Raw genomic sequence first — 13,591 nt, forward strand, 5'->3', positions numbered from 1 at the left:
GAGGGAGACGGTATAAACGACAGCCTGTCTGCATTTCTGCAAGTGGGTGGGGTCAGGTGGACGAAAACGATTTGGACCACATGATATGTAAAGCTGGGGTAATTACTAGGTTTGGAGACTTAAATAGCCAGGCCCTCGGTGGTAAACACACTGGAAGTCGAGGGAGCTGCCTCCACAGTATCCTGCACCCTTGCCGCCTCAGACACAAACCAGTCAGTGTGCAGCAACCCTCAACATTTGGTTTAGATAGGGCTCCACTGAAAGAAGGCAAGAGGTGCTTCAATCAAGCAGTCACACAAACAGTAAAGGAGGCTTGGAAATCAGTACGGTTGTTTCACAGCTAAAGCTCTGAACTGAAACATAATTGTTTCTTTTATAAATTTCCCTCTTTTTCTGCACAAAGCACAAAATAAATGTGAGCCAGTCTTGAGCAGTAATGGACCAAATAAGAGGAAGCACCATCATCAGACTGAAATATCTTGAATTGTTATGAAATGTTTTACAGGCATTTTTTCCTGCAGCCCCACCATGAGGTTGACCTTTTTGTTTTTAGTGAAACGTCTCGACTGTTGTAAGGATTGCTATGAATTGTGGTTTAGATATCCACTGTCCAAAGGATAAATCTTGCTAGCTTTGGTGATCCCCTGGTATTTCCACCACCACCCCACAACAACAGGAATTAAAGTGCATGGGTTGTTCTATTAGGAGCTTTGCAAACGTAATATTTATTGCTGGGGAACTGTTTACTCAGCGTCTGTGTTCCTTTTCATTTTACGCCAACTGGGTGTCTTTGATATTGATCTGCCACATTTGCTTTCTGTTGTTTTGGCATTGCTCAGCCTCTGTGATCTTTACAAAAAGATGAGTGACGACAGAATGAATCATGTGCCAAGTGTAAAACTCTTCCACACAACTTCACAAATTTAAGAGTTATATACAGTTACAGATGCCTCCACATTTTTAATACTAAAAATGAGTTAGTAAAAGATGTTTTATTGTAACAAACAAATTGCCAAAAAACAACAGACTAGAACATCATCATCTAACAGTCTGGCAGGCCCAAGTATTGGGGGCCCCCCTTTTTATCACCAGCCAAGAGACTTGAGTCAACAGACGGACCTGCTGACAAACCTCACACAATCCTGCAAACCAGCTGCAGTTGGAATGTTTGCATACAGTAGCAATGTAAACATCTGTTTTACAGAAAGGGTCCTTACACTCCAAGGGATGATATTTTTGGCTAATTACATACATGCAAACTGCTACATACATGTGCAAGAATAGTAGGGCTGTGGAACACATTCAGACCTGGAGTCATGACATTTTAGCACATATTCTAAATAAATAAATTGAGCACGGTACGTTACTTCATTACATCTCATGCATTGAATTGGTATTTCCTCTTTCTGTCATTACAACTCATTTCAAGTTTCTTTGGTGTAAAAGCAGCTTGTGTAACTAACTCAGGAGTTGCTGCACAAAAACTAATAACTAATGAGGAACCTGGAAGTCTTTGAAACAGCTTATATATTGCTAACATGCCCTCAGCTACATCCCTTAGGATTCAAACCCTTATTGCAAAACCAAACCACAATTTGGATAGGCTTGCAGGACAAGCCAATGACACAGTTTGCGTCAGATGGAGAAAATTGTCCAGAGTGCAAAAACTAAGATACTTGTGCTTCCTGTTTTACCCATATATACATTTTCAATATCCTTGCTTTTAAAAATTTAAAGCCATGTATTTTCCGCTCAATAATACATTGTCTTCATCAAACTATTTTAAATAGTAAAAATCTTTAAATAGTACATTATCAGAAAAAAATATAACTCTCTGCACCAGCATGAAAGACCCTAATAAATATCAGTCATTCCAGAGTTTTCAGAAACTGTTGGTTTCCTGCATCAGAGTTCAAAGTTCATGTCCATTAGTCTATAAAATGGTGAAAACTTTATCTTCGATCAAACTAACAGACTTGTCTGTCAACATATCTTCACTACTTACAAATTTGTACCCAAAGAGTTTCAGTGTTGGCCCACACACTTTCTGTACAACCTGGGCTATTTTGAAGGGTAAGCTAAACCTCCATTTCTCTACTTGTTCTGATGAGTTTTTCTGCGTGGAGTAAACACCGCTTTTATCCTTGGAGGCCTGGGTGTTCTTCAGGATCCAAGATTTAACTTGTGGAGTGAATGGGATTCCAGCAAATCTGTACATCTCAGCTGCCTTCCTCATAGGAAACCGGGCAATGTCCTCATAACGCACTAGCATGTAGCGTCCATGCAGCCACTGTGGCCGCCTGAGGCCAATCTCTGCAGACATCCTGATGTTGTCACAGTTCCCTTTCAACTTCCTCACCTCGTCATCATCGATGGGTACGTCCCCACCTGCGGCCCACTCCTTCCAGTTCTTGTATTTGGCTGCAAAGGCCACCATGCGTGAGGCCAGGACAGCCCGAGGATCCCGAACCAGCTGAATGAACTTCACGTCAAGACGTGGGTCCTCAGCCAGAGGACGGAGGGTCTCCAGCTGGCGTACCCTCACTGACTTGATGGCCCTGTGCTCCTTCTGGATGCAGGATAGAGACGCCATGGTCAGGTTCAAGGGCCCACAGCGCCTGGTCCTGCAGTGATATCGCTCAAAGACCCCTTTGACGAAGGGGCTGCAGACTGACTCCTCACACAAAGAGCTGCTGGACTCCCTGCGGAAAAGAGCAGTGGTGATATGGTTCACAGGGAGGGGGTCGATAAAGCTCTCCAGCAGGGAGAAGTCACACAGTAAGAGTTGCTGGAGTACATCGCGGTACGCCTTGGCTGACGCTGTGGCGTTGGTGCCTCCAGTGTCCAGTGTCAACATCTTCTCTACGTGCCACAGCGGCTCAAACAAGTAAAACATGTTGTCACCCTGCTGGTTGAAAAACTCGCCCACAAACGAGGAACCGGTCCTGGTGGTGGCCAGCAGGAGGATGTGTTTACTTCCCCTTGTCACCACCTCCTGGTGCTCGCTGTAGTTCTCCAGGCGCCGCTTCATCAGCGTGAAGGCAGAGTCCATCTTGAGTGAGGTAACGGAACCATTGTGCTTCAGCAGTATGTGGGAGAAGCTACTTGGCTGTAGAGGGGTCTGGGGGGTCTGCTTTAACGTGAGCTTATCTGAAACCCTGTGAGTGCAAGAGGAACCAGAGTCATATGAGCTTCATAAGTCAACAGAAATAATTCACAGCCTTGTTATTCATCTTTTTATTTGAAGCAATTTTATGCTGCTAAAGGAGTATTTATGAAATATCTGCTCAGAAAAAACAAACATACACACACACTTGCAGAAAATCACAAACACGCTCCATTGAACACTTAAATGGACTTACCTTGAGATAATGTTGTTTTCCTTCTCAATGATAACAAGTGCCACAAAAAAGACAATGGATATTGTGTATTTGATCCTCATTCTTGGATGTAGCTGTGTCTGGATATGCTTTTACAGACTGCTTCTTAATAGGTTCTGCCAATCTCGCAAGTCTCCAGTCGCCTTCTTAAAGAGCCTTCCAGTTATTTGTATTCCTCGCTGTAGGCAATGTTTCACCCTGTAAATGAAATGCACATCAACCTGTCAGTTACACATTTTGCACACATGAGCACGGCTGCGAGCACCTACTTGGTCTCAATTCCTTCTGTCTGCGCACTTCTAGATATTTGTTTGAACTATTTGTGGAAATTGGGGAAGTTGAAAGTCTATTGTTGCATATGTGAAACTGCACCGTGATGCTGCACCACAGTTGTGGTAACACAGAAGCTCATGTCACCCCTACATGACTCTCTTCTTCCTCACTTAAGTAAGCACAGCATCAGGACAAGGATTCACTGAGTGACAAATATATCATATCTTGGGAAGGTAAGAATAGACAAAGGCTGGAATCTGAGACAGTCCTCCCCACGAGGAAGTCCTTGTTATCTTTAAGTGCACCAGTGCATTTCAGGAACATGCCCACCCACCATGCTAGACTGAGAGCTGCTGCACTGTATTTACTGTGTGAGTCAGTCTTTGCAGAAGTTACCTGAAGAATGAACAGCGAGGGCACAAATGTGTTTAAGTAACAAATACTTGGCCTCATATATATTCAATGAAGGATATTAGCAATAGGGCTTTAATGACAAGATTGGTGGAGAAGAGGGAGAGAACATCCTGATCAGCAGATACAAGTAATAGAGTATAGATTGTACTAGAGTCAGAACCTCCCTGATGAAGATGAGCAGTTCGGATAATTGGGTGTTTTCTTAGCAAACTAGAATTGGACCAATCAGGCAACCCAGTGTGTAACTACAATCAGTAATATTGCATCCCTCTAAGAGGAGCATGGAGTGATGGTTCACTTATGCTTCCTTTACAAGAGTACTGCGTCCATTTAAAACAATGCAGCAGTCGCAGCCAACATACTTCACTGGTTCTTTTACGTTGGCAGGGATACATCCACTAGAGCAGCATACAAACATGTTGACGGAGGAGGAGGTAATTATGAACCTCTCAACAAAGATGCAAAAGCAGCTGCTCGTCCCTGTGCCGAGGCAAAGTAGCATCATTTGGATGCCTGTAGTTACTCACCAAGAATGTGTCGGAAAAAGGGTCTGTCATTCTGATGACCCTTTGTACTCTGTTATTCAAAGAATGAAAACTGTGTGACTCAGTGTTAAGTTTCTTGTCCTCTTTTGAATGTAACTTGATTCCTACAAACCCAATAGCTAATGTTCTGCACTGAAATTCCACAACAGAGAAGCTGCTTGCCTGAAGTCAGAGTTGTCTGGGTTACAGTGATAATGTTACCTCCCACTGCAGGTAAGGCTGTGGCCCAAACTACCAGCTGCTCCTTCATGTCAGCACTGGGAGGAGATCTTTTCAGCAGAGGCCCTCCGTGACATGGGTTACTGGTACAGTAGACCATCTGCTTATGGGCTAATGACTTACTGCTTCCCCATAATGTCCCTTTGTGCTGCTCAAATACTGGAGACGAAGAGGTAAAAGCACAGTGTTGAAACTGAAGGAGAGAGGCTAGAGCTGGGAGCCTGGAGGCCTCTCTGTATGTTTATAAGCCTGTAAAGGGCAGACACTGGGTAGTCAAATGAAAATAAGGGAAGTTTTACTGATGCTTTTTAGGGAATATCTTGCACATTCCTGTGGGATTAATATTTGTTCGGTTTTTTAAGGTAACTTGGCTCAGACTTGACTTATTTTTGGATTTTAACCCTAATCCTGCCCACCTCCTCTGCCAGTGAAGGGGTCAGTAAGCAAGAGTAAACAAGACTGCTCTGAGAAGTGTAATTCTGATGTGTGCCCACATAAAATACCCCAGTTAGATATGTATGCAGTAAGCTAGCACACAAAAGATCTACAGTGTTTTTATTTCAACCTGAATCAGACGTGAGTTTGTGAAAACATTTTTTTAATTGGATCTGTAAGGTGCCACAAACAGATCCCTGAGTGTGCCTGCATGTGATCCCTCAGTGTTAAACGATCGCAGGTCCCGCCTCGGGCCCGACACATTAGTGAAACTGCTGCTGTTAATCAGCAAAGCCACAAGCAACAAACCAGCCTTTTCACACAGCACAGCAAAGGTACTCGTGTTTGACACGAAACAAGCAGCACCGTGCAAAGAATCGTCGTTGTTCTCCGACTTCTGACAAGCCTGAACGTCTTTTGAGTTTCTTTGTAACACATCTGGAGGTTCAGTTCTCACATCCTGTCCAAGAGACTACAGTCTAAACACAGGGAATGGTTGGACGCTGCCTGTGAAATTCTCTGGGAGGGAATGGCGAGTTTTGTTGACGTGGAACGGCGCGTAATGAAAAGGTGAACGGCCTGAGACACGTTTTTGCCGGGAGGAAAAATCAGCTCCATCTTGCACCACCCTGCCGCATGCCACAACCACAAAGGTCCCTTTACACAGGAGTGACTCTGAACCCCCTGTGGGCTGAGATCGCAGAACATAAACTCCCAGGTCATTCACATCTCACTCGGGTCAGTGACTAAGCCCCTGGATGTTACAAGTCATGTAGAACTGGTCAGACAGTCGGCTGAATCAGAGGAAATGACTAAGTCCTTAAGCGCTTAGTTGTCATTTAACATTGTGCCAATACAGTTTCCAGCAGATGTGAGTGGAAGTTACAGTTCAGCCAATTTATCCTTATCCTTTATTTTCTACTGAACCTGAACAGATTAAGACAAACACTAAAAATGATTTGGCTCAATGACTGAGGGGAAGATTAATGACAGAAATGTATAGTATTTCATATTTAAGCGGTTAAAGTTTTCTCCAGATATGATTTGAAATAAACAAAAAAACGCTACAACAATTCATCAAGAAAATAAGTGGTCTGAGATTTTGTCATTTGTATGGTAAATTAGATGTAAACCAATTATCTCGGCTTATTGCATCTGCTGTGCAAAGTAAAAAAACACACACATGAGCTGACATTCTTGAATATTCACAAACCACTGAGGCATATGACACGTTTGATCATCTGCTCATAATAAAACCACCACTGCACTATTTATCATCTTGTTACAAAGGCTTTTAATAGCTGCCTTTTATTTAATGTACATCTCATGTGAAGACAAATTAAATACCAGCCAGCCGAGCCCATTTTTGCTTGAGATTGTGTAAGTGTGTGCTGTATGTACACAGTATCCCATTACAACATCATGAAGGGGGGTTATATTTCCACTGCATTATCTCACACACAGTATTTATTTATGTGTGATAATTAAAGGGGGACGTGTCCTTATGCACAGAAATAACAGGCGACAAAAAACAGAATGTTTCAAATATAGAGGCAGAGCAGGGTTGAGCTGGAAACCGTTACCTGGTATCTATCTTTGTAATATTTGTGGTTGCATTAAGTCATGTCATGAATCAATGGAAGAAAAATACACTTCTTTGTTCTTGATACCTGTAGCTACAGTGGCTGGATTCCCATCACTTAAACAATGAAAACTGTTAAAATGAGCCTCTAAAAACACTCTGTCATTTCCATCTGGTTACTTTATCTTTGATGTGTCTTAATTTAGCTTGTAGAAAAATCTCCAATCTTGATATACAGCACACTCATATGTCAACATTGCTCTATAATTATGCACGCTGTGATAAGAGAGTATTATTGTCTATATAAGGACATCTGAGAGCGTGTGTTGTTGCGTGTATACTTTGGCAATGTACCCGAAGAAGAAAACATGGGTCTATTTCAGTGTTCCGGTGATTTGTCCATCTGATAAAATGAAAAGGTGGTGCTGTTGCTATGGTGACCAGCTGTTTAATCGAGATCATTATGAAATAGTTTGGCTCAAAAAGTTAGATAATAAATAGTTGTCTAATATATTTATATATTCATGAAGTCATTGTAAGAATATATAGAAGCTGGACTTCATTCCTATACATGAGTGTGTGAGATAAATATGTGTGGGACAATGTGATGATTTTAAACATCTGTAAGTCAATATATATGCATGCATGGTACACATCTATCTCAGTGAATTTTCTAGAAGTTAGTTTAAAATTGATTTGATTACAAAACTGAAATAGGGAGAATTACTCATCCTGTGTTTATTGATCTTCAGGGTCTCTGCAAATAAAAGTATGTACTTAAAGGTCAAAAGGACAAATAGTCCAGTGAAGTCCTGCTTTCATTATAAAACTGAACCTTAATGAAAACCACTTCCCACAACTATAAACTGACTTTATTGTAAGTTGCAGTCGCCTGTTTATTCACACCTCAGTCCCACCTTGACATAGTATAGGTTTTAGTAATGGTTGAAGTATCATGGAGTAAATCTAGGTGTCTGTACACAGCATACCCACCATCATGATGACCTGCGGAGTCTGAACCCGTCCTGCCTCGTCTCACTCGTGAAGCTGATCACCGTTTCCTCCAGGAGCGACTCCGCACAGAAAAATAATCCCATTACTCCCCGAGGGCTTCACCTCCACTCCTGAGCCAAAGAGTGATCCGACCCAAGAGAAGAGGAGGAAGAAGAAGAAGCAGAGCTGGTGAAGGTGAGTGAAACCTGTGGGCCAGACGGGAGCATGTTGGATGGAGGCTGCAGGTCAGGCGCTGAACTGAAGAAGTGAAGAAGTTCATCCAAAAAGTTGCGTCTTCAGGGAGTCACATGAGAAGGTTTGGTCCAGAGGAGTGGAGCTGCAGGCAGGGGGCGCGCCTCAGTGACCCCCCCACACACCCCAGGCACAATCTGTACTCTTTAATTACAAAGAAATAAACATTTAAACAGTGTGGTTTAAAAAAACTTCGAAATAAACAACAGGGTTCAGCCTGAAAACACAGATGTTTCTGAAAAATACATGTTTTTATTATCATTGATAGGACAACAATAGGTGGCAGCACGCCACCTTGTGGACAAAAACACATGGTGCGTCACAGCGTTCGTATACACCTGTAGGTTGATTCATTACAGATTGCTGACATTATTATATTATATTATTATGAATTTGAAAGGGAAATATTGTTAACTAACTGTCACAATATATACGTGAAAAGTAAAGTGATGTAAGATAATAACTAGGGAGGAAGGAAGATAATAAAAAAAGAAGGAAAACAGAGAAGGACAGAAAAATGTGTAAATATAAATGATTTAACAAAACAAAATACCACACCCATCCTGCAAAGCCCCATGAATAAATACAAACCAAGCAGATTACACTTATTTCCACCTCTTTTAGAAGGAAATGTTCATCATCTTACTCTCTACATATAAGAGATCAAATATTTATACACTTGACTTTGTTGAAAATGTAAATGAAGCCTCTAAATATTTATTCTAACGCTGGCACGTGTAAAGAAAGTGCCGACTGGCGTAAGAAACTACAACTCCCAGCGGTCCCGTCGCTTAGTGATGACGCACAAACGGAGAATTTTCACGAAGGTTGCAAAACAATTGCGTCAGTGAGCTGCGCACTTGTATCTCTGGAAGGTGAACGACGAGTTTCGTGCTTCAGGTTTGTCACGTCACGTTACAGCTGCTAAACTAAAGTATATCCTTCAAGTTTAAAGTAAGTTTATGTGTTAAACTACAACAGTTTCAGGTTCAGTGTCTGAATGACGCTGTAGCCGTAAATGCGTGTTGACGTAGATGTATCATGCTAGCTAACGTTGGCTAGCTTATTTAACTGTTTCATCAAAATTGGCCTTTAATTGAATTGTGTTTCTCCTGTTTTACTTCAACCGTGTTTCCTAACTGGCCTCGGGACTGTCACGTTGACAGACGGACAGAAAAACAGCTCCGTTTCTGTGTTTGTCCATCAGGTTGATCCAGGATCAGACACACTCAACATGCTGTTGGCGAGGCTGACGTGCCTGAGGAGTCTGCCCGTGGCCGGGCTCCGTCCCGTGCTGATGCAGGGCTCCCCGGCCCTGAGGGCACCCACCCTGAAGACCTGTCCACCGCTGCTCAGGCCCCAGCAGGTACAGCAAAGACAACACATGTCTTCATGGCAGGGATCTCCAGTGTGTCTCAAGATGTCTGATCACTGCTACAGAAGTGTTTGAGTCCAATGCAATTGAAGTAACTGGTGGCCACTTTTTAAAACGTATAAAAAAACAACAAGAAAAAATTGGTTGGTTAATTAGTGCAGTAGACCTTCAAATTTAAAAGGGCTGTTCTCCTCCTTGTCCTATGTTCTAAAATGACTGACTAGAAACAGATTAAATATCAGAATATGTCCTTCACTCCCACTTTGTGTTGTAAACAGGATATGTCTGAACCAATTTTGGTGCCACTGATTGTACCTTATGCTCAGTCAGGATCCTGTGCAGGATCAAGAACTCACTATCAGAAGCCATCGTTACAGATAAGATATGTTGGAAGCAACTCAGATTTTTCAAACTAGCCAAAACATATAATTTACTGATGGGATGCAAACTTGAGCTATGTACCAGTTCAACCAGTGTCTTTATTATTGTGTCTGACCTTTCCTCTGACTGGAAGTTTCTCTCAATAAGACTCCCAGACTGTAGTCCAATCCACTGATAAATACAGAACTGGACATGAAATCCCAGTTGATTCATATTTGTGGGTTTGTTTCCTGCCTGTTCTTCTTTCACCAGGGTTTTTCCTCTAAAGCCAAGTTTGGTTTTCGCCGTGGGAGGACGACCAGAGACCAGCTCAAAGAAGCAGCTTTTGAGCCAGCGACAGATACCGCCATCAGAAGTAAACACTTAATTAGAGTATCATATTCTACTATGTGCTGTTACTGGAGTTTGAGTCTATTCACCTTAGTAAACCATCTATAATTTTTTCAAAAATTTCATCAGCCTTTGTGGACAGAAGCCTTCTTTAATTTTAAACAAAATAGCCACTGTATGATGACAAAAATATTTTACCTCAGATAGTCACTGTCCTTGTCTTTAAAACCTTCAGTAAGTAATTTGTTTTATGATATGATGCATTTTGAAATTCAAAATATATATTTTCTGTCCTCAGTTGACAGTATGGGGAGAATGATTCTGGCTGGAGGTGCAGCAGTTGGTCTTGGAGCTCTGTGCTACTATGGACTCGGCATGTCAAATGAAATTGGTGCCATTGAGAAAGCAGTGTGAGTAACAGCTTTTTGTACCAGCAGCTCTTTAATTTGTTTCTCAAGCACAGGTCAATTCAAAGTGTCCACGATCAACCTTGGCTTGTTTTTTATCTGTGCAGGATCTGGCCTCAGTATGTGAGGGACAGGATCCACTCTACCTACATGTACTTTGCAGGCAGCATTGGACTGACTGCTCTGTCTGCTGTAGCTGTGAGCAGGACCCCAGCACTTATGGGTCTGATGATGAGAGGATCGTGGCTCGTAAGCTTTAAAACACAACACAGCTCGTTTTCTAATAACTGTACTACTTAAATATTATATTATATTAATATGGATTGCTGCTGTTTGTTGTAACCCAGGCGATTGGAGCGACTTTTGCAGCCATGATTGGTGCAGGCATGCTGGTCAGGTCGATTTCATATGAACACAGCCCAGTGCCAAAACACCTCGCTTGGATGTTCCATGCAGGTTTGTAAGATGATGTCCTTTGGACAAATATTATTCAATTCTGTCCTACTCTGCCATATTTCCCTTATGTAGCTGCCTTGGTTTAACACTAGATGGCAGTCATGTACAGGCTCAGCAAGAAACAGCTGCATCTGAATTGAATACACGTACACCACATGTAGATTAATGGCACATATCTGTTTAGCTGTTGTTTATTTTGACTTTAGCATTTATCTCTCTCTCTTTGTTGTTTTCATTGACAAGGTGTCATGGGTGCTGTCATCGCACCGCTCACTCTCCTGGGAGGGCCCCTGATGATGAGGGCTGCCTGGTACACAGCAGGCATTGTGGGAGGTCTCTCTACTGTGGCCATGTGTGCCCCAAGCGAGAAGTTCCTCAATATGGGTGGTCCGTTGGCTGTGGGCTTTGGAGTGGTCTTCGCTTCCTCTATCGGTTCGTATATTGCAGTTTCACCCCGTAAACCCGTCTTTGTTGAACGGCAGAAAAACACTGAAAATGACACTGCACGTGATAGAGAATGAAAGGGTGTGTTTGCATCAGCAGCCCCGCTCTGCCACCACAGTCAGTGGTCTCAGTTAAATGAATAGAAGGGCGCAGTTTTTAATTGCAGTGTTGTTGATCTGAACAAAGTCTGTGCTGTGTGTATAAATAGACCATTGTTTAATGGATGTAACATACAGTCTCCTATGTGTATAACAGTGGTGCAGTGTTTACCACTGATGACAGTTAAAGTACATTATCATAGCAAAATGTCACTTATTTAAATAAATGTCGCCTACATCGTATATGCACACAAACAGCATTACATTTCTAGTATTGTGTGCTTTTACTATGATAATATCCTGTGTCATGTACAAAATCTGTCTTCTACACAAAATAAAAATCTATTTAACAATAATAATAATGATGAGGACATCACACCAGATTTTGAAAGGCATACTTCTTTGTTGACACTTGATGATAGCCATACATCACTATCATTTCTGTAAATTCGTGAGGTAGATAGTTCATTCAGTTACCGACACATTGTTAATCTGATATTTAGTAGTATACAAATTGATTATTTATGTCTCTATGTCATGTTTAAACTATAAATCCACCACCACACTACAGAAACTGTTCATTCACTCTGACAGAAAATGTCCCTGTGTGTTCCAGGATCAATGTTCCTGCCGCCCACCTCAGCGTTTGGAGCAGGTCTTTACTCAGTGGCCATCTATGGAGGCCTGGTCCTGTTCAGCATGTTCCTTCTCTATGATACGCAGAAAGTCATCAAGAAGGCAGAGACGCATCCTCTCTATGGAGTACAGAAGTTTGATCCAATCAATACGTAAGTCACTCAAGGAAATTTTACTTCACAATCAAAAGCAGTTGTATGCAGAAGAATGTTGACTTCAGGGGCAATAAAATATTTGTGAACTCTGTGGGAACACCTGATTCAAAAATATGTGTTTTCTGGTTGTCCCTCCGCACTTATTCCCTCCATCACGTTCTTCTCAACACAACAGCTCATTAATGCCTCAAATTTAGAACAAATGTTTACTTGTACTCAAGAATTAACTGATGAGAACAAAAGGACTTAAATTCGAAGTGTTAACATATATTTTTCTTTAATGATATGTACTCACATCAAAGGTGAGTCTCATCCTCTTCATCGTCTTACAGGTGTATGGGGATCTACATGGACACGTTGAACATCTTCATGAGGCTGGTGATGATTCTGGCGAACGGTGGCGGCGGCAGAAGGAAGTGAACGGCGGTATCCTTACGCCAACCTCAGTTTGAGTTTTCCACTTAAGCTGAACAAAGCCGTGTGTTATTACTAGCTGCATACACCAGGTGTCATTCTTAGGGCAGTTGTTATCCAACTAGTACATAAACATGAATGCTTTGCAGGTGTGTGAAGATGAGGATTGCGCTCTCTGGTGTGTGTTGCCAGTGAAGAAGTCAAATATTTGTGCATTCATAAAACACAGAGCTCTTACCTTGATTGGGAACATATCTGGTTTATTTGAGGGGTCACAGATCATTTTACCAGCGTTAGATGTCCTTTGTATTGTTCGTTATGTTTTCTATTTATTTTCTTTTGAATCTAAAGGAATCTGATATAAGCAACAGAAACAACACACATGTCAACCATACAGCAACACAAACTATTCTGTATGTAACTGCTCCATGTATACACTGAAATTGCACTTCTGTGAATAAAAGGGTTGAAGAGGCTGACTTTAGTTCATATATTTCTGAGATATAATCAGTCATTTCTATGATGGAATCTCTTAAACAAGAGATAAACAAATAAAAGGTGATCATCAGATTCTGGTTCTGTCTGGTCCATTTCAGTTTAATTTTAGGATGAAGTCATCTTAAAATGTAGCAGAAGAAGACATTTTTACACTGAACATATTTTGACGTCATAGGAAAATAACAGGTCTAAAAGAATGTGTTAATATGATTATAGCTGAATTCTATTTTAGCTGTTTTAGTTTCTAGGGGTCCTGGTGTTGTTCATGTTGGCTCACTGCTGAATACGACGGAGCTATTGTTAA

The 13,591-nt window shown here is 41.7% G+C and overlaps 2 protein-coding genes across 5 annotated transcripts; one reads left to right on the top strand and one right to left on the bottom strand.

The window, feature by feature from the left end:
- Positions 1 to 940: 940 nt before the first annotated feature.
- chst3b (carbohydrate (chondroitin 6) sulfotransferase 3b) lies at positions 941 to 8,157 on the bottom strand. Its single transcript, XM_020082948.2, has 3 exons — positions 7,842 to 8,157; positions 3,363 to 3,578; positions 941 to 3,158 (listed from the first exon to the last, which is right to left on the bottom strand). Exons 2-3 carry the CDS (start codon positions 3,440 to 3,442, stop codon positions 1,934 to 1,936), a joined length of 1,305 nt encoding a protein of 434 aa, XP_019938507.2. The 5' UTR covers positions 3,443 to 3,578; positions 7,842 to 8,157; the 3' UTR covers positions 941 to 1,933.
- Positions 8,158 to 8,840: 683 nt separating this feature from the next.
- Positions 8,841 to 13,357, top strand: ghitm (growth hormone inducible transmembrane protein). Of its 4 annotated transcripts, none has more exons than XM_020082668.2 (9): positions 8,841 to 8,993; positions 9,301 to 9,459; positions 10,102 to 10,204; positions 10,478 to 10,589; positions 10,694 to 10,835; positions 10,934 to 11,042; positions 11,286 to 11,474; positions 12,201 to 12,372; positions 12,708 to 13,357. In XM_020082668.2, the coding sequence occupies exons 2-9, from the start codon at positions 9,328 to 9,330 to the stop codon at positions 12,793 to 12,795; spliced, it is 1,047 nt and encodes a 348-aa protein (XP_019938227.1). In that variant the 5' UTR covers positions 8,841 to 8,993; positions 9,301 to 9,327; the 3' UTR covers positions 12,796 to 13,357. The 4 variants fall into 4 exon arrangements, with proteins under 4 accessions (XP_019938227.1, XP_019938228.1, XP_069373208.1 ...); XM_020082669.2 differs by having other exon boundaries at positions 8,929 to 9,047; XM_069517107.1 differs by having other exon boundaries at positions 8,929 to 8,993; positions 9,260 to 9,459.
- The last annotated feature ends 234 nt before the right edge of the window (positions 13,358 to 13,591 follow it).

The sequence above is a fragment of the Paralichthys olivaceus genome, chromosome 21 (genome assembly GCF_024713975.1).
Source record: "Paralichthys olivaceus isolate ysfri-2021 chromosome 21, ASM2471397v2, whole genome shotgun sequence".
Classification (NCBI taxonomy): Eukaryota; Metazoa; Chordata; class Actinopteri; order Pleuronectiformes; family Paralichthyidae; genus Paralichthys; species Paralichthys olivaceus.

Excerpts from the sequence above, each read along its gene's own strand:
- chst3b (XM_020082948.2), bottom strand. The coding sequence starts at position 3,442 with ATGAGGATCAAATACACAATATCCATTGTCTTTTTTGTGGCACTTGTT. Across the intron at positions 3,159-3,362 it reads GAAAACAACATTATCTCAAG|GGTTTCAGATAAGCTCACGT; the intron begins GTAAGTCCATTT and ends TTGCACTCACAG.
- ghitm (XM_020082668.2), top strand. The coding sequence starts at position 9,328 with ATGCTGTTGGCGAGGCTGACGTGCCTGAGGAGTCTGCCCGTGGCCGGG. Across the intron at positions 9,460-10,101 it reads CGCTGCTCAGGCCCCAGCAG|GGTTTTTCCTCTAAAGCCAA; the intron begins GTACAGCAAAGA and ends TTCTTTCACCAG. Across the intron at positions 11,043-11,285 it reads CGCTTGGATGTTCCATGCAG|GTGTCATGGGTGCTGTCATC; the intron begins GTTTGTAAGATG and ends TTCATTGACAAG.